The sequence below is a fragment of the Topomyia yanbarensis genome, unplaced genomic scaffold (assembly GCF_030247195.1).
Source record: "Topomyia yanbarensis strain Yona2022 unplaced genomic scaffold, ASM3024719v1 HiC_scaffold_75, whole genome shotgun sequence".
In the NCBI taxonomy this organism is placed as follows: domain Eukaryota; kingdom Metazoa; phylum Arthropoda; class Insecta; order Diptera; family Culicidae; genus Topomyia; species Topomyia yanbarensis.
Window position 1 is genome coordinate 77,372 of NW_026683991.1, and position 18,618 is coordinate 95,989.

At 42.7% G+C, this 18,618-nt stretch overlaps 3 protein-coding genes across 4 annotated transcripts; 2 read left to right on the forward strand and 1 right to left on the reverse strand.

The window, feature by feature from the left end:
* Positions 1-9,091: 9,091 nt before the first annotated feature.
* LOC131696119 (zinc finger protein 26-like) lies at positions 9,092-10,230 on the forward strand. The gene is made up of 2 exons (XM_058984665.1): positions 9,092-9,232; positions 9,292-10,230. The coding sequence occupies exons 1-2, from the start codon at positions 9,172-9,174 to the stop codon at positions 10,179-10,181; spliced, it is 951 nt and encodes a 316-aa protein (XP_058840648.1). The 5' UTR covers positions 9,092-9,171; the 3' UTR covers positions 10,182-10,230.
* A 216-nt stretch (positions 10,231-10,446) lies between these two features.
* Positions 10,447-13,649, reverse strand: LOC131696116 (tetratricopeptide repeat protein 7B-like). Of its 2 annotated transcripts, XM_058984662.1 has the most exons (7): positions 13,367-13,649; positions 13,012-13,291; positions 11,481-12,958; positions 11,174-11,412; positions 10,913-11,109; positions 10,703-10,851; positions 10,447-10,627 (listed from the first exon to the last, which is right to left on the reverse strand). In XM_058984662.1, exons 1-6 carry the CDS (start codon positions 13,491-13,493, stop codon positions 10,719-10,721), a joined length of 2,454 nt encoding a protein of 817 aa, XP_058840645.1. In that variant the 5' UTR covers positions 13,494-13,649; the 3' UTR covers positions 10,447-10,627; positions 10,703-10,718. The 2 variants fall into 2 exon arrangements, with proteins under 2 accessions (XP_058840645.1, XP_058840644.1); XM_058984661.1 differs by having other exon boundaries at positions 10,447-10,851.
* A 1,331-nt stretch (positions 13,650-14,980) lies between these two features.
* On the forward strand, positions 14,981-16,297 carry LOC131696118 (aminoacyl tRNA synthase complex-interacting multifunctional protein 1-like). Its single transcript, XM_058984664.1, has 2 exons — positions 14,981-15,116; positions 15,255-16,297. Exons 1-2 carry the CDS (start codon positions 15,085-15,087, stop codon positions 16,222-16,224), a joined length of 1,002 nt encoding a protein of 333 aa, XP_058840647.1. The 5' UTR covers positions 14,981-15,084; the 3' UTR covers positions 16,225-16,297.
* Positions 16,298-18,618: the final 2,321 nt, after the last annotated feature.

Here is an 18,618-nt window from a genome sequence, read left to right on the forward strand (position 1 = left end):
GAAACCGACGATTTTCACACCCGGAGGGAACTTTAGTCTCAGAACTCCGTCATACATAAGGTTCCATAATACTGGGCCCAGGATTGAACCTTGCGGGACTCCTGCGGTAATAGGAACACTTCGCTGACCGGCATCGGTCTCGTATAATAGTACACGGTTCTGGAAATAGCTTTCCAAGATCCGGTACAGGCCCACCGGCAGACCAAGCCGGTGTAACGAGAGCGCGATGGCATCCCAGCTTGCGCTGTTGAATGCGTTCTACACATCAAGTGTCACTAACGCACAATATCGAATACCTCGCCTTTTCCGTTGGATCGCTATCTCGGCAGTCCTTACCACCACTGAGTTGATAGTGTCCACCGTGGACTTTCCCTTTCGAAAACCGAACTGATTACTTGACAGGCCCTCCGTACCTTCTGCGTATGGAGTTAGCCTGTTGAGGATAATCCTCTCAAGCAATTTGCCCGTCGTGTCGATCAGACAGATTGGTCTGTACGCCGATGGGTCACCAGGCGGCTTCCCGGCCTTCGGCAACAGTACTTTTCCATCCATCCGGAAAACGGCACTCGTCAAGGCATCTCTGCTTAGCCAACCTGAACATGTTCGGGTTCGCCATGATTGCTGTCTTGAGAGCGCTGTTTGGAACTCCATCAGGCCCTGGAGCTTTGTTCGCCGCTAGAGAATCAGCTACTGCAAGTAGCTCTTCATTCGTCACCGGGGCCACCGTGTCGTCTGTACCCACCGTGCCTTGCGGCGCCGGAGGCCAGGGACTTATGGCTCGGGACGGGAAGAGTACTTCGATAATTCTCGCCAACCGTTCTGGCGACCGTTCGGGGGGTGAGGAGCCCCCTTTGGTCTTTGCCATGACGATCCTGTAGGCATCACCCCACGGATTCACGTTGGCCTCCTCGCACAAATTGTCAAAACACGCTCTCTTGATGGCCTTATTAAGGGCCGATTTCGCAGCACGAAACACTTCACAGCGATCCACTCTAACTTCCTCAGTGCGGGCTCGCTGCATCCTACGTCTAGCTTGTAGGCAAGCTGATCGTAGGGCTGCGATCTCTGCACTCCACCAATATACCGAACGTCTGCCATTTCTTGGCAGGGTTTTGTTCGGCATAGTGGCGTCGCACGCGCGTGATGGAACAGCTACCAGCGCATCCCCGCTTAGACTGTCGGTGTTGACCTCCAGTCCCAGGGCCGCGGTGAAAACTTCGCTGTCGAAGTGATTGGTCTTCCACCCGCGTACCTGACAGGGATTACCCGCCCTCGGATGCTGCACACCATAGTTGATCCTGAAGTGTATTGTTAGGTGATCACTATGGGTGTAGCCCTCGTCTACCCTCCAGTCCATGTCTGGAACCAGACTAGGACTGGCAAACGTTACGTCAATCCACGACTCGACCCCATTCCTACGGAATGTGCTAGCGGAACCATCATTGATTAGCACTGCGTCGAGTTTCGCAAGCGCCTCCAGAAGCGCTTCGCCCCTACTATTTGTACAGCGGCTGCCCCACTTCACTGCCCAAGCGTTGAAGTCATCCGCTATGACAAACGGCTTCCGACCCACCTTGTCAGACGAAAGCCTATCGATCATCTGGTTGAACTGTTCTATTGGCCACATAGGTGGGGCATAGCAGCTACAATAGAACACACCATTGATCTTGGCAATCGTGACACCCTCCGCAGAGGACTGTACTGCCTCCTGAACCGGGAACCGTCCCGTTGTACAGATTGCCGCCATCCTGGACCCGTCCGCCACCCAGTTGCCGTTATCGGCAGGGACGTTGTACGGGTCGGATAGGAGGGCGACATCTGTCCCCGACTCCGATACCGACTGCCACAGCAGCTGCTGAGCGGGTGCTTCCTCTTTCCTGCCTCCCCGAAGGGATACGCAGGTCCGCCCATAACATGGTTGCGGCCCTGCTTCTTACTAGCGCAGATGAGACACTTGGGTGCCCTCTCGCATTTCAGCGCCTTGTGTCCCTCCTCGCCGCAGCGACGACACAATTTCCTCCTGTCTGGGCCCTTACAGTCGTATGACTTGTGGCCTGGCTCCAGACATTTAAAACACCGGTCCACTGAAGGCGGCTGGAATATGCCAACTGGGCATACTGACCATGCGATCTTCAATTTCCCTTTATCGGTTATTTTTTGGCTTCCGCGATCGGTAGCTTGAAGTAAGCTACCTGCGTGCCAAGCATCCGCTCCCTGATACGTACAGAGTTCTAATCGATCTCAACACCGCACTGCTCCTTAACGGCCGAGACGACGTCCTCTGCGTTTGTGATCTCGTCCAGTTACTTACACTGGAGAGTCACTTCCGCTCCCAACGACCTCACCTGAGCGCCGTTTCCCAAGACCTCTTGGACCAGCCTCCTATACGTCACTCCGCTGAATTGTGCACCACGCTTCAGCACCAAGATCATTTCGCCATCTTTGGTGCGTCTGACACTTCGCACATCCTGTCCTAAATTCGATAGGCTTTCGGCCGCCCGCATCGATTTTAGGATCTCAGCATAGCTACCCTCGTTGGTTTTCACCAGCAGGGCCTCTCCTCTGTCTCTCGCCTTCTTTTTCTTCGCGGGTCGATGTGCGTTCGACTTCCGCTTCCTACTGACCACCTGCCATTCGCCATCTTCTGCCGATGGCGCCGGCTGACTGGTGCCAGGTTGCTCCGCATTTTGCGTCCGATTGGCGACTTTCGCCTTTTTAGGCTGAGAAGTTGCTTTCTCGGGTCGCCGCCCTGTGGGATCCTTCGCACCCGGATCCGCGCCTTCCAAACGACGTTTGGTCTTACTGGTTGCACGTCGTTTGGCGTTGCTCCGCGCGCCTACACTAGGCCTAGGCCGCTTCGCAGTCTTACCCTCCATCAAGCGTTTGGTGGCCGATAAAGCGAAATCTATCGCCTCCTGCGCCATCGTCGCTTCGCCGTGGAAGGAGAAGGCCTTGGTTTGGATACCGCTATCGGCCTTCTCTCTTCCCGGCAACCTCTCTATGTAGGCTACTTGTTCTTGTCTTGCGACTCGAACAGCCTGGCGAAGCACCTGCAGGTTCTGTTTAAGCTCCTTGCTGATGTTATTCTTCCCGCTTGTGAATTCGATAATACTATCCAGCTGCTTGACCACCTCCTGCATCGCGGGTAGTGGTCCGCCAAGCGTCCTGGTAGTATTATCTCCTACCACAACCATTTCTCCTTCGGTGCTGTTGTTTACAGCCACCTTCGCTCCATTGTCAGCCCCTGTCGGGGGAGACCTCGCCAGACCCCCTTTGGCAAAGGGGTTCAGCGCCGTAATCGTTTCCTCCTCCTCATTACATACTTTTTTATTATTTCTAAAAAGACTCATATTCAATCCCATGAGTTGCGCGAGAAAATAGGTCAGCCACGCCAGAGCTCCGCATTAACGTGGTAAGAGACGCTTACTGTGGGGGGTGCCCAGGTACCCCACAGGCTCCGTTAACGATCGGGCATCTTTTTCAACCCCCCCCCCCCCCGATCATTCATCCCTCGGTACGGGTCGCTTCACGCCTTGGACTTGGGGTTATCCCGTTTGGTGGGCCCATATCACCGGAACGGGAGATCCGTAGCGCTATTGTATGCCGGCCACTACACGGACCCCCTTCCCTGTCAGCATACGGCCATAGTCCCAACGAGTTGGCTACCCGAACATTCCTATGGCTACTCGTATCCCAGCCGGCTCCGCGGGGAGGTAGAGATAGGAGTTCCTGGGCAAGAGGCTAAGGACCACTGTGGCTAACCATAGGGTCTATATTGCGCATTGCCCACGCATTTGCCAGCCACACGAGACGACTGCAATAATTGCAACGTCACTCTTCGTTTCTGTTGTCGACTGCCACAACAGTCGTCGTGCATTGTCGTAATAATTGATGCTGGGTTCGAATTTTTATACGCGGGACATTTGAAACCCGTGGTCGTGTAGTCGTTTCTTCCAGTTTTTAGATCATGCACCTTGGTTACTTCGTGCTTTCTCTAGCAACGTGCTCCTTTCGTCCGCATTTTCCCTTGCAGTTCCTTGCCTGATATCCAATGCCCAAACATCTGAGCAGATGTCTCTACATCTGCTCAACGAGCTCACCGACCATTCGACTTTCGGTCTCCGCGTTAGCTTGTCGGTAACGTCCACCGGTAGTCGAATCGCAGCCGCTTAAGTGGTTCCATACACCTATATTTCACTTCTCGATAAGTGCATCACTCTGAGGACGGCTCCTTTTAATGATGTCCTCTCTCAATTTCTTCAGCTACGGGTCCTCTTTCACTCCATTTAGACGAGCCGCGTACGATATCACGATCGTTACGGCGACGATCCTTTTCTCTCCCGAGGAAACTCACAATTTTCTTTCTTCTTCTGTTTCCTCTTTTCTTCTTTCTGTTGCCTTTTTTTTCGTTTAACCTGTTAGCTCCACGGTCCTTTCCAACGTGCCTCTGATCTCTGTTGGACACCAATTCGCTCTTCGGTTTCTTAGGATCTTCTTGTGAGTATTGACTTTTCGTTGTCTCCTCAGTTTCGGCCATTGCGTGCTCCGAGACTTCCTTCATAACTTTTTCATTCCATTCAGCATATATCAAGGGCACTTTCTGCTCGCATTCAGCTGTTGTTAAGCAGATTCAATGATCGGCACTAGCTGCTAGATCTTTGTATGCTTGTGGTTTACGAAATTTTACAGCTCGTTGAAATAGCTGTTTCAGTCTAGGTGGTGTCATTCAGAGTTACAAATAATCGAAGCTTTATTTTGACGGCTGAAAATGAACCTGATGCGACTCGCGGTGAATAGAAAAAATATTCATTCAAATATCCATGTTATTCATTCAGTCGAACATCGAACAATATATTCATTTCACTAATTATCAAGGAAAATGTTTTCAAATGCCGGTAAAGCATATGAAACAACAACCATCATCGCTTACATTATGTCAAGGCCTACTTTGATGTGTTTGATTCGTTGCTACATGGTCGTTTCGTGTAATAATCGGAGATGAATGAAAATATGCATGGATGAATGGGTGTTTTGTTCGTTTGACGTTTTCAGCTGCGTCACTGAATATTGAAAATGAATGTGGCTGAATATGATCAATTTTCATTCAATGAGTTTGAATATTTTTAACTCTGGTGTCATTATGTGATCTCGGAGTGAACACTCGATTCAGGAACACCACCTCACAGAGAACAGACATATAAGCTAGAACAAACTTTCCAGAAAAACCTGTGTAAACATTTAAATAAAAATACGTTGAAAATCACCATCGCATACAGGTTCGCATGCATAAGTCACCATTGTATCCAAGTTTGCACACCAGTCCCGTGTAGCGATTGCTGGCCGATCGAAGCGCCGGCCAGTGGCAAGTTTATAAAGTTATATAAGGCAAGTTTATTATAGACTTTCGATAAAAGAGATTATAACTACTAGAGGTCGCATGTCGCTGTTAACACTGAAAATTTATCATCTCGCTCTTACATATGCTAGGCCCATTTGTTTGACACATATTGCCCCGGGTACACACATGTCAAAGTAACGGCATACAATATGCTGGAGCGAGACCCCATGTTTCAGTCCGTGAATACATGGAGACAGTAGCGCTTTGTTCCTCTAGTAGTTATAATCTCTTATTTCGATTCCCTACAGATGGTAACAAAACGACGCGTATTTACGGCCATTTTCTTCACTAGATGAAAACCAGTGTTTGGGTTGCTGTGACCAATTAGCCGAAAACCGGTTTTCAACGAAAACCGGTTTTCATCCAGGTGAAGAAATTGGTCGTTAGTGTATTTATTTGATTTTCATAAATATTTGTGTTATGTTGCGTGGATCTTACCAGACTTTTTATCACTTTTATTATTCCTTTTGTCTTGTTTTCTCTATGATTATTGATTGTTTTGATTCGAAATTCCACAAACATTTAATTTAGCACTAGAATAATGGTGTTAAGAAAAAGATAATTTACCCTTTATACACAGCGAAGTGTCAAAAATTGCAGCCAAACGGAGCCATGGGCGTTGAAGGAAGCAGACTATCGCGTGCTTGCTGTGTGCGAGAGAAGTATTCTGCGTTCAATACTCGGCGGCACAGAAAATGGAGGGTAGCGCAGGTTCCTGAACCATCATACTGCCACTCTACGCATAATTGTCTCATGTGTACACGCAGAAAAATAATTTTTAATGTCAAATAATATGAGGGTTGAAATAATAAATTTACCAAGTTGTTCTGTGTTCAATAAAAAATACATGTTTATATAAATAAAATAATTGTTGAAATAATTCTGAAGAATTTATTGTATCAAACATGGAAAATAGTTGGACCAACAAAATTATTTATTGATTTTATCATAACAACAATCGAAACAACAAACAACTTTGTTGAATCAATGAGCTCGTTTTGTTGAATAAAACCAACGACATAAAACTAATAAAATATTTGGATCAATGCATGTCAAATGTTCAATACAAAAAACATTTTTGTTAAATCAAATAATATCTTTTATTGTTTTAAACATAACAAATATTTGAATCAATGCATAGCAAATATTGAAGCAAAACCAATTTTATTGTATATAAAATATGCCTATTCTTTAATAGGAACCAAAGCCCAACTGTCATGGTGACAAATTTAGAACAAACCATTACTCGCTGACAACAGATAACATCAGTACAATAGAACCTCACAAAGTGAATACTTGCCATTGACTTATTGGCCTTTCTCTAAAAACAGGCTACAAACGCATTAATTTTACGCAGTCAAATCATTCTGGAACCGCTTCGGAATCCTGAATCGATGCAGTATGGCCCAGTCAAACCCATTCCGGGATCGGTTAGGAATTCTGAATGGATTCATTATGAGTTCCAGCTTAAAGGCAACAACCGATTCCGACTCAATCGTTTGTTGCATTTGAGCGAGAATCCATAAGGGATTCCAAACCTGTTCCGGAGTAGGTTTGCTTGGAATGAAATGAAATTTTATTACATGCAGCGCATACGATTCCAATCACCGTCCCTTTATGTAGTACCTTTGGCCGTGCACGTGGTTTATTCCAGATATGCGCTATAATGTAGTGCTTCAGAGTCTCGGCTTTTCTAAAAAGATTGCAGAAGGCGCACGAATACGCTGTGTTTTCCTGTTGGACCAGAGATGGTGAAGTACAGGAAACTACCCTCTCGAACGGGTATTATTTATCTCTGGTGCGGTGACGTGTTTTCAGTTCTGCGATAGTCGTTTTTAAGCCACACAGGGTGTTTTGGTTGAGTCCTGGAATAGAGGAAGGCACCATAAAACGCACCGTGTGCATTCGACTCAATTTATTCACTAACCTTTGTGCGACATCATGATTTTTTTCAAGCTGCACTTGCGCCCTTCGAGTCCGGAAAATCTGAGCACTATAAGAATTTATCGAAATCTGAATTCCCTGATTTAAAAATAGCGAATTTCTCCAGCATTGACGCACGTGGAAAAAGTTTTCTTCTTCGTAGCAACTTTTATTTTTTATTTGTTTCAATTCAACAAGGACTGTTGATGTAATGCATTCAGTCCTTTTGAATCAATTAGCTGCATGCTTTTGTTAGAATCACTGATTTGTTTGGAACAAACAATAATTTTGTCGATCTTCGAAAAGCACAGATAACAAAACTTGTAAGATTGATTCAAAGGATATTTTGGTTGATCTAACCAAAAAATTAAGTTTGGTTTAATAAATTCCTTGGTTCACATTAAAGAATTTTTATCGATTAAAAATGAAGAAATAATTTATAGAATCAAACATGCACAATTCTTTTGCGTGTATTTGGAATCCCATAGCACATAGGACAGTTATGCTTATAGTGGCAGTATAGCCACTGAGAACTGACATACAAGTTAAGTTTTCAACTTGTGTAAGAAATAAAACTGTCGCTTTGAAATGACAACAGCAAGTAGTAACTTGCCACTAGCCGGCGCTACGATTGGCCAGTTAGCTACACGGGGCTTGCCTGCAAACTTGGATACAATGCTGAATCACGCATGCGAACCTGTATGCGATGGGTGATTTTCATCGTATTTTCATTTAAATGTTTACACAGGTTTTTAGGGAAAGTTTGATCTAGCTTATATGTCTGTTCTCTGTAGTATAGCTGCACGCAGAAAAAAAATTTGTAGGTTCAATAAAAATTTGGATTAAGTTCAATAAATAAAATTATTGGTCGGGAGACAATAAATTTACTTATTGAATTCAATAAAATTTATTCATTGTTTCAATAAAAAAATATTGCTCCATTTTTTAATATTTTATTGAAATTAAAACAAAATTACTGAAATTAAAAATGTTTTTATTGAAACCAAACATTTATTGTTGTTGCAATAAAAAAATATTTTCAGACCAATAAGTTTGTTGTTTGAAGTTATAAACAATAAATGATAGGATTCAATAACACATATTTCTGATTTAAATATGCTTAATTTTTCTGCGTGTGTATCAAGTATATACAAATTTTGGAAGACTGAAAAAACACGGCCAACTATTGCGAATTTTACCCCCAAATAGACTCACAGCAAAATAATTTTGTCGCACGAAAATATTCTTACACCGAATCTACCATAGTTTGGTTGTTGCGGTGGCTAACAAAAACAACATTTAACGCCCTCTCGAGGATTGTGCATAACATATTCGGTTTGTTTATTTGCTATTGCCCGTGCACTTTAACGTGAGAATATTTATTTTGCTGCTTTCAAAATGTGCACGAATGGACACTATCTACAGACGAAAGGGGCAATACAGTAGGCTGAACATGTAGTGTGAATGCGGGAAGACAGACCAACTAAAGTTATGCTCAGCAGAGAACCTGGATGAGGTCGTCGACTTCGGAGTAGAGTCCGCACAAGCTGGCTATTGGTCCAAGATTGAACACCCTGTAAATCTAAAATACATTAAAGTTTTCGGCATCTTGTGCTGAAACTTTCAGCTGATGAAAATTCCGCCAAATTTTGCTGAAAGCGACAACCAAATATTGATGTGTAGAATTCAGCAAAGTTTCGCTGAAACAAATTTTGTGTGTATTCAAATACGCATGAAACGCCCTTATGAAATGTTGACCTAGATCAAAGACATCCATGGGTTTGTTTTGAAAAGTTTCGTTATTTAAACAAAAAAATATTCACCAAACATCAAAGAAAAGTAGTTTTATAATGGAACCAGGAAACTCGAAACAAAATAATTCCATTAAGACTAATAATTCTGTATTCTTAGGTAACATTCCGTTTTTTTCTTCTTATTTTGCCGTCAGTGATAATGCTAGTTTACCATAGATACAATTGAAATGCATCCCACAACTGCGTCTGTTGTACCACCAACGCATTTATCAAAGTCTGATCCTGGTTGGATTGATTTAGGATTAGGTTATCAGATCCGCATACCGGCCATAGCCGAAGAAGGCAATACTTCTGAACAGGTTCAACTTGAGGATGTATGCGTTAAACCACAACCAGCCAAACCACCAGAAGTGGAATCATCGATTTTCTACTTTGTGGAAACACGTAATCTGGACGAGCCAAGTTGTGTTGATTTGAAAATCAAACTACAGCCGGACGCCGTAACCAAGAAACAGGTGGAGTCGCTGGAGGATTTCATTCACAAGTGCAACTTTTGTGTCAGTCGTTTCTCGATAATGGAGCAACTTAGGAGACATTTGTTGCGCCATGCAAAGATTGAGTGCAGTCAATGTAGCGAAAAGTTCCACAATTCTTTCGAGCGAGACTGGCATTTGAGGCGATTCCATGGGGAAGATGCAGCATTTGATAAAGTTATCGGAATTCATCACTTCTGCCGGTGCTGTCAACTTAGCTTCCCCACGAAACAAGAAATATGCACGCACCTGCAAAAGTGCCACCAGGTTTACGTCGAACAGGAACTGCAAAAACAGTTCGAAAGTTCGGAAAACGTTCTTCACTACTCTAGTGTTGCCGTCCACTATCAAGACACAGATTCAATTCGTTGTGTGTACTGCAACCAGATTTTCAAAACTTCCGACACACTGGCAGAACATTTCCGAACCAAGCACATGAGCACTCCGTCCGAGTGCAACTACTGTCCGGAAACGTTCAGCGCATTAGCTCTGCTGAGGAGACATAAGAAAGAGGTTCATGGAGTGGTGTCGAACGCGAACCACAAACCGACACGATGCAAACCGCCCTACTGAGAAAGATTGTGTGTGCGTTAAAATTGTAAAAATATACTTGACTCATTATTTCTAAACAGTAAAAAATATTTTATATTATTGATGACTTTTTAAAATTCTATTCTACTTAAATGTCGTTTGATTTTGCTGCTATTACCGATAATGCAATCCGTCGTAATGCAGAACAAGGCTGTAATTTTACAGAACGTGTTGGATGGACAAAAGCTGTGATTATTTTAGATAAAATAGTGATTATCACTACGACTGAAAAAAATTGTGAAATATGCCTTACATTAACGATATATTTTGCAACATGATTCATTTATAATACCACGGGAATAAATGCCTTACACATAAAACAACAATCACAGAGGTTGAATAAATAGTAAGATGGAAAAACCACACCGGTAAGTGGGGGACACATGCGCATAATCCACCATTCCACCACAAATAAATGAATTCCGAACCTTACAGGTGTTATGAAATAGTCAACTTTAGCGAGATGGTCTCTCTACAATTAGTATTAAATACGTTATGCTTACGGATGTACAGATGGCTCTACTCGAACACTAGTGCAATCGAAGTAAACGGTAGCACCGGACAAGATGGTTCCAATTGCAGTGCAGCAGCCATGCAGTCAGCTGATGCTGTGTAATCGCCTAGACTTTCCATCACCCTACCTAGAAGAAACCTGCGAATATCAAACAGTTATACCCATTGTATGTCGTGAAATATCGCAAAAAATCCCGCACCAGATTTTAGGGCAGTTGGGGTCAATACGAGCGGCATCCTTCAGAGTTTTCTCCGCAAGCCTTGGTTCACCCAGGGTCAGATGAGCTTCACCCAAAGCTCGTAAAGCATCGGTGTGATAGGGATTGGCACAGACTGCATTCTGGAAGCTTTGTTTAGCTTCGGCCCACTGTTGCTGGTAGACGTGTATTTGGCCGCGCTAATTATGAAGAGAACCGTTTTACTGTTAAGTCACATCCAGACAATTGGAGTCGTCATCTTACCATGTACATCACTTGGTGGGAAACTGGATTAATCAAGCATGCCTCTTGAATGCAGTTGATTGCTTCGTTGGGTTGTTCTATGGCAAGATAAACGTCGGCTAACAGCAGCCAAATTTTGAACTGTATCGTCCAAGCCTTTTGTGGTCCAGGACGGGGATTAAACGAGCTTAGGGAGCTGGCTGCTTCACTAAGAGCATGTTCAATACGAGAGGCTGCCAATGAGGCTGCGTGGATGGAATCTGTAGAATAAAATCAATGATAATCTGGTGCATGCAATATTTTCCAACCCCTCTTCAAGTATACTTACTGGAATCTTTGTCCGACATTTGTGAAGACTGCATCTGCAGCACGCTTCGCGTGTCGGAATGTTTTTCGTTGTCGTGCTCCATTCCATTGGCGGCATTGGCTAGCTGTACTTCGTACACTTCCCGCCAGATAGACAACATTCGTTGAACAGTCTCGAGTGCGGTTTCCACGTCCTTCAGGTAGAGCTCTAGGTGGGCTTTGACATGTAAGAGATTCAGATTATCTGGAAACTCTTCGGTGGCATCTTGTACAACGGCCAGCGCTTCCTTTGGGCGCCGATTCGCAGTGAGCAAAAGTGCGAACAGGTGTAAACTAGAGGCATGTTCAGCTCGAAGTGAAAGGGCGTTGGTGATGTGAAGCAGAGCCTCTGAGATGTTGTAATTGAAAGCATGCTGGCAAGCTAGGTAGTACTCCGAGAGATGATCATTCGGGTCTTGAAGGACGGCTCGTTCCAGTGCTTCATATGCAAGCTTGTTGAACTGATCATTCTCAGAGACGAGATTTGAAGAAACAGCAACTTGTTGCAAGCCTATTCCAACATATAGCTGGGCTCGAGAGCGTCTCAATCCCTTAACTTCTTTGCTAAGAGCTTCCTCGGCGAAGGCTAAACCTTCCTTAATTTGATCCAAGTGCTCGTAGCACAATCTCGCAGCCATCAGACAGCTAAGACTGTCTTGCGGTTCCAACTTCGAATGCTCCTTCAACGCACAAACAGCATGCTTGTATCGCCCCATGGCAATCAAACACGTTGCATACTGCTTCCACACGTGGCTTTCGCCGAAAGAAAATTTCAACGCCTTCTCCAACGAATCATGAAGATAGCCTGCCTGATTCCAACGAACAGTGGCCAGGGTCAGCAAATCGTATATGGCTGTTGCGTTTCCCAACGAGTGCAACCTTGCTTCCCTGAACTCAGGACTCTGCGAGAGAACAGCATCTCTAACGGCCAATGATTCAGCTACCAAAAGCAGTAAAATTGTTTCCTCGTGTTGATTTTTTGGAATGAATTGTTGCCTGGCGGAATACTTTTTTGGTTCCCACAACCGCTTGCTTGCAGAGCTGGCAGCGTTCAAATTAGTCGGTGGCGTATAAATGGTTCCAGATACTCCCCGCAACAAGACTTCTGCCAATTGCCTAGCTAAGGTCAACCTAAGTGTCTGTGTGGCTTTCGTTTCCACTGCGTTCAACATTACTCGATAACGATCGATAGCATTCTGCAACTTACCAGTTTTTATCAGCACAATCGGAGCTCGCTGCAAACCCGTTTCTAACACCGCACCCATGCTTCGAACCTCGTTTTGATAGTTATTATCCTGACCCTGGAGATACAGTATACCCAAATCTGCAGCTCGCTCAAAACAAGTGATCATTTCCGTTTCCTGTTCCGCTTGCTTATATTTCGAAGGTGCCTTTGCACCCTTCTTCTCCAGACACATGCCTTTGATGGCATACGATTCCGCCAAAATCCGAATGCTTCGCCTGAAATTAAGCGACCACTGAATGCTTTGTGTACAATTTAACTGTTTACTTACGGTGATAAATGTTTCTCCGATAGTGTGTTCAGTTCGGCTAGCACAAAGTTCTGTAACGATTCATCGTATTGTCCACATGCGTAGAACAGCTTCGCCAACAGCAAGTGAGCATCTAACGCAATGCCTGCCTTCTTTCCGCTTTCACCAATTACTGAATTCAGGTAGCGCTTGGCTTCTGAAAGTCCCAGTTTGGCCTTGTGAAAATTGTCTTCCACCGGAGGGTGCTCTTCGAGGTATCTCTCCAACTTTCCTTCACCCATTAGGAAGTTTGCCAGACTTTCTTCGGTAGCAAAGGGTAACATTTCAATTACAAAACAATTCCAACTATTGTAAAATAAAGCTAAAAATGACTCACCAACTTGAGGGTAACCTGCTTTCAGTTCGTCTGCCAGCTCGGTCACTCGTTGCCATTTACCCTCGCCACGACACTGCTCGATAGTAGTCTCAAGCTTCGTCACCTGATTCCGGTTACGTCCGGTCATTGTTTGTTTGAGGCTAACTTTCGAAAGCGACTAGTTATTTCTAATTGAGCGAAATAGTTTTTTCACTTCAACTGCTTTGCACAATCTGATTATAAAACACTTTCAACACCCACCTCTTTTTTGTTGTTTTTCAAAAACATCAATTTTGTGGATATGGGATCGGACTTAATCTTGGCGTTTCGAAACTATTTGAAACCAAAATGATGAAATCGAAAGGTGATAACATTTATGTCGGATCTGGAACCAGCCAGAATTCCAGTTCATTTCAGGCTGAACTTTACTGGGACGTCGAAGTGTAAATTTTCTTAACTCTGTGAGATATTATTTTTGCGCATTTTTCTTCGTCGTTGACATTCTGGAAAATGCGTTAAACATATACTATTCGTTCATAACTAAAATCAATCCACTTTTTGACGTACAAATGGTATTCTCAAAAATGCGTGAAACATAGTCATAAAATGGGTTGTCTATAGATTTAAGCGCGATTCAGACGATACATCAGCTTCCGTCAACGTCAACGGAACGTCACCGTTCCATCAGGATAAATTCTCGACAAACATGTGATTACGGCCTAAAAGCCAACTGTCAAAATTCACTTTGAATGGAAATTCCGGACAAACCGTTACGCGCCAATCACAGATGTTAGTAGTAAACGAAAGAAAAACGTTTTCTCTTTCATAAACTGTTGTGAACTGTGTTCGATTAGTAACGGTTTGTCCGGAATTTCCATTGAAAGTGGATTTTGACAGTTGGCTTTTAGGCCGTAATCATATGTTTGTCGAGAATTAAATACGTTTCTCTTGCGCCCGTTCACACGTGCCGTACGTCAAAACGTTCCGTGCCATTAATTTTGTGTGTGAATGGCTCCATTTAACTGCATGTAACTTATCCTGACGGAACGGTGACGTTCCGTTGACGTTGACGGAAGCTGATGTATCGTCTGAGTCGTCCTTTAACATCAACGGTACGGAACGTTTTGACGTACGGTACGTGTGGACGGGTACATGTGAAACACTTTCACGGCCAATTTCTTTACTTGGATGAAAACCGGTTTTGGTTGAAAACCGGTTTTCGGCTAATTGATCACCAGCAACCTGAAAACAGGTTTTCAGCGAAAACCGGTTTTCATATACACGCAGAATTTTATTTATGCATCGATAGCATACTTTTCTATCTGCCTCTCGTTTCTTCTGCTGTAAATTTTATGCATTAGACATATTCGGTCTATCCACTCATTGAATGCTTATTAGAAGTTTATGCATGAAAATGCATAAAAATCACAGCAGAAGAAAAGAAACGGAAATAAAAAGTATGCTAATTATGCATATTTTTGTTTCTCAGTGTAGTGAAGAAATTGGCCGTTAACTTATCCTAACGGAACGGTGACGTTCCTTTGACGTTGGCGGATGCCGATGCATCGTCTGAATCGTGCTTTATCCGAGTTTGGTAATGGCCAGGTAATCTTTCGACTTTAGAATCAGACGCCTTTCCGCTGTCCCCAGTATAGTGAGCGTCGAAACAAAATATTTAATGACAGTGAGATTCCTCCACGTTGTTTAGCTCTGAATTTTGTCCTTTCGCGGAAATTTTTATGTTCTTTAGACGTTTTGCACAATTAGAAAGGTGGGTAAATAACATATTTTATAGATTTGGTTTAAGCTATATTCGCTTCATAAGCTAAAGTATTAAAACTAGCTGAAGTTAGTGGTGAAACCAGAAAAAAAACATTGCTCAGAGTTTTCATGTTTAATATATTTGTAGATCGAATATGAACTACGTTTGCCAACTTCTTTTTGAAGCAGCTACGGAAGGAACCCCGTTCAACCGTAGAATCTATAGTAAAATGAGTGCAATGGAACGTGTCGTTTCCAACAACGCAGCAGCTGAGCAACAATTGGAATCGATCAAAGAGGAGTTAAAAGCCTATAAGAACGAGAAAGCTTCTCGACGAGTTGAAGAGCTTAAAGCAGAAAATGACATTTTGAGACAACAGGTTGAAGCTGCTCGCCAAAAACTGATCGAACTGGAAACAAAAAATGGTAAACTGCAGATTCCAATACCTGAGCAAATTTCTATTGACATTACACCTCTTGTGAAGATTGAACCTAAACAGGAAAACTCGTCCTCCGCTGCTCAGCGTGAGAATGACGGTAAACCTCCAAAAGAAAAGAAGCCGAAAAAGGAAAAACCTACGGGAGACTCAAAACCAGCTGGTAATACAGCGTCCGAAGAACCTCCGGTCGACGTAGGTAGACTAGATATGCGAGTTGGAAAGATAGTAGACGTATCGCGTCATCCGGATGCCGACAGTTTATATGTCGAAAAAATTGACTGCGGCGAAGCTGCTCCACGAACTGTTATATCCGGATTGGTCAAATTTGTTCCTATCGAACAAATGCAAAATCGCCTGGTCGTGGTTTTATGTAACCTTAAACCGGCCAAAATGCGAGGAATACTGTCTGAAGCGATGGTGATGTGCGCTTCATCTCCTGAAATGGTTGAGATTCTTTCCCCACCGGAAGGGTCCGTTCCGGGAGATTTAGTTCATGTGGAAGGTTATACTCGTATGCCCGATACCGTGTTGAATCCGAAAAAGAAGATTTTCGAAACCGTTGCGCCTGATCTGCACACAAACGAACAATTGGTTGCGTGCTACAAGCAGGGCGCTTTTATGGTCCCTAATAAGGGAGTAGTTAAGGCTCAAACGTTGAAGAATGTCAACGTAAAATGAAACCCGTCTGCTAAGTGACGATGAATAGCTGCGGCAATTTTTTGTCTTAGAAATATATACGTTTTTTGCAGAATATTTTATTTTAATGTATCCAAATCCATCTAACTCCGAAACGTTTGATAATAGATTCTCTGTTACCTGCACCAACATTTACAAAATGGGGGATATATTGTAATTTTAAAAACAGCGTTTGTGTTTTTCAAGTTCGAAATGGAATTTGTCAAGAGGTCAAGTATTTAAATCATAGAAATCCAATAAGATTCGAAGCCTATAACAGACATTTAGGCTAGAATAGTATTCGTTTAAGATTGTGTAATTGATATGTTGAAAATCAGTGTTTCACTTTTGCCATCTATATAACTGTTGCGACTGTTGCTGGACGTGTTTGACAGCAGCACTCCAACTGCATTACTCCGATCCTGCGCCACCTACAAACGTTTGCCACACATGTTTCAGACTTTTCTGCTTTATTTGAAATTTCAATTGTATGCATTTCACTTTCAGCCCAAAAGTACACACTGGTTTCCACATTTATTATGATTCCGCGCCATCCAATTTCTTTAGTCGTTCTATCCTATCGTTTCTTAGCTTATCAATCAGTGTAAAGCAGTGCTGTTCTTGGGGTCAGGGTCAACTGGCATAGTCATTTGGCTTAGAAGGTCGTGTAGCATAACGGAGATTTTGAATAATGATTATTTGGCCCAATTTTGAGAACTGATCAGTGATCACACTGAAGATCATTTGACATAACGAACATTTGGCATAATTTATTTTATCTCCAGGATAACGGTTATTTGGCATAATTTCTAGTTTTGCGTAAAGTGTCATTTGGCATAACGGACATTTGGCATAATTTTGAGAAATTATCACACTGAAGTAAATTTGCCATTTTTTCAACTACAGGGAAACATATAATTTAGGACTGTACGAGAAGTCAGGTAATTCGGCATAATTTTGAGCCGTGCTAGTGCTGAATGTCTTTTCGAATAAATATTTTTATGTTAAGGAAAACAGCAATTTAGCATAACGGTAGTTTGGCATGGGTATATTAAGTGGTAAAGTTATTAATTACCAGGATGTTTTTTGAGGATATCCTTTCCTGTATTATGTATTTTGATTGCATGTTGACAATAATGTTCATCTTTCGAGGGAAAGTTACTTATGTTGGTGAAAGCAGCTGCTATGTAGCTGCAATGTTTGAGCATAACGGCAACTACCGAAATATTTAAATGAATTTAAATATTTAAATGAATTTAAATGTTTACCGATCGTACTAAAATTGAACTGGAACCAAAATTAATTAGTTTATTCTTCTTTACAAATTAATAAATAACATTCACGCCTAATGTGGCTACGCCACATCGCTTCAAATCGCGTGCTGCCCGACATTGCTGTAGCTTCTTCGGACTTAAACTAATTTATGGCCCCTTTGTTTTAACAACCGGGCAAACTGTTGATTCAGTTTGCTTTTGAGAGCTATTTGGTATATAGATTTAGAAAATTGCTCTTGTTTGAAAGAAGAAATCAACTCTTATGTTTATTGATGTTAATGCCGCAAACGAATGTTGTTCCATAAACAACGGATCAGGTGGTGTGGACTTTTACTCTCAGCCGACAGCAACCGGGAAATCAGAGCAAATCCAATCAATACCCAGAGACGGGAATGATGCGGTGGAATCACTCTAAACTTGGTCTGAGTCTAACCCCTACACACTAACCCAGCCCAAACTTGTTCAGTAATTTCTTTTGACGACTTGCTCAGTAAAGTGATATTTTTAAGGAGCTGTCAGCAAATTGTTTAAAAATTTGCGGAATAGTTTTCATTTTTTAGCGATTTTCAGTAATTTATTGAATAATTTACTGGAACCCGCAATATTTTTCACTGAATTTATCAGCTCTTCTGTTTTTTTCGGTACATAAACATTATCCAGTAAAATACTGACTGGTTGTTCGGCAAAATTGTACCAACGTTATTGAACCGCGTCAAAAACTTACAAAACGGGTACAGCAAATCATCTGTCAAGTCGCCATTTTCAGAAGAAACTACTGACTGACCAGTGTTTTTTGACGTTTGGATAGAACGAATTGCGGAGAGTTCGGTACCAAATTGTTTTACTGAATTGATTACCGAACGGTTTGCTGTTCAAAACCCCAGCAAAATTTTACTGTACCCAGTTATTAAAATTAAGTGTGTACCAAAAAAGATTAGGACTAGAAAAGTTTAACCGAGATTAAAATAGTTTAGCGAGATATTTTGGTATCAAAGGTTATTGAAAGCTAGGTGGGATTATTCAAGAACAGCAAAAGCTAACAAGAATAACTAAAACTAGTCGGGATTATTTTGGGAACAAAAAAGCTCTCTAATTTATTTTAGTCCAAAGTTTAGAGTGATTT

Bases quoted from the DNA above. Each gene is read 5' to 3' on its own strand.
- LOC131696119 (XM_058984665.1), top strand. From the start codon at position 9,172: ATGGAACCAGGAAACTCGAAACAAAATAATTCCATTAAGACTAATAAT. The intron at 9,233-9,291 runs GTAACATTCCGT...AGTTTACCATAG, and splicing joins TAATAATTCTGTATTCTTAG to ATACAATTGAAATGCATCCC.
- LOC131696116 (XM_058984662.1), bottom strand. From the start codon at position 13,493: ATGACCGGACGTAACCGGAATCAGGTGACGAAGCTTGAGACTACTATC. The intron at 13,292-13,366 runs GTGAGTCATTTT...TTGCTACCGAAG, and splicing joins AGCAGGTTACCCTCAAGTTG to AAAGTCTGGCAAACTTCCTA. The intron at 11,413-11,480 runs GTAAGTATACTT...TTTATTCTACAG, and splicing joins AATGTCGGACAAAGATTCCA to ATTCCATCCACGCAGCCTCA.
- LOC131696118 (XM_058984664.1), top strand. From the start codon at position 15,085: ATGTTCTTTAGACGTTTTGCACAATTAGAAAG. The intron at 15,117-15,254 runs GTGGGTAAATAA...ATATATTTGTAG, and splicing joins CGTTTTGCACAATTAGAAAG to ATCGAATATGAACTACGTTT.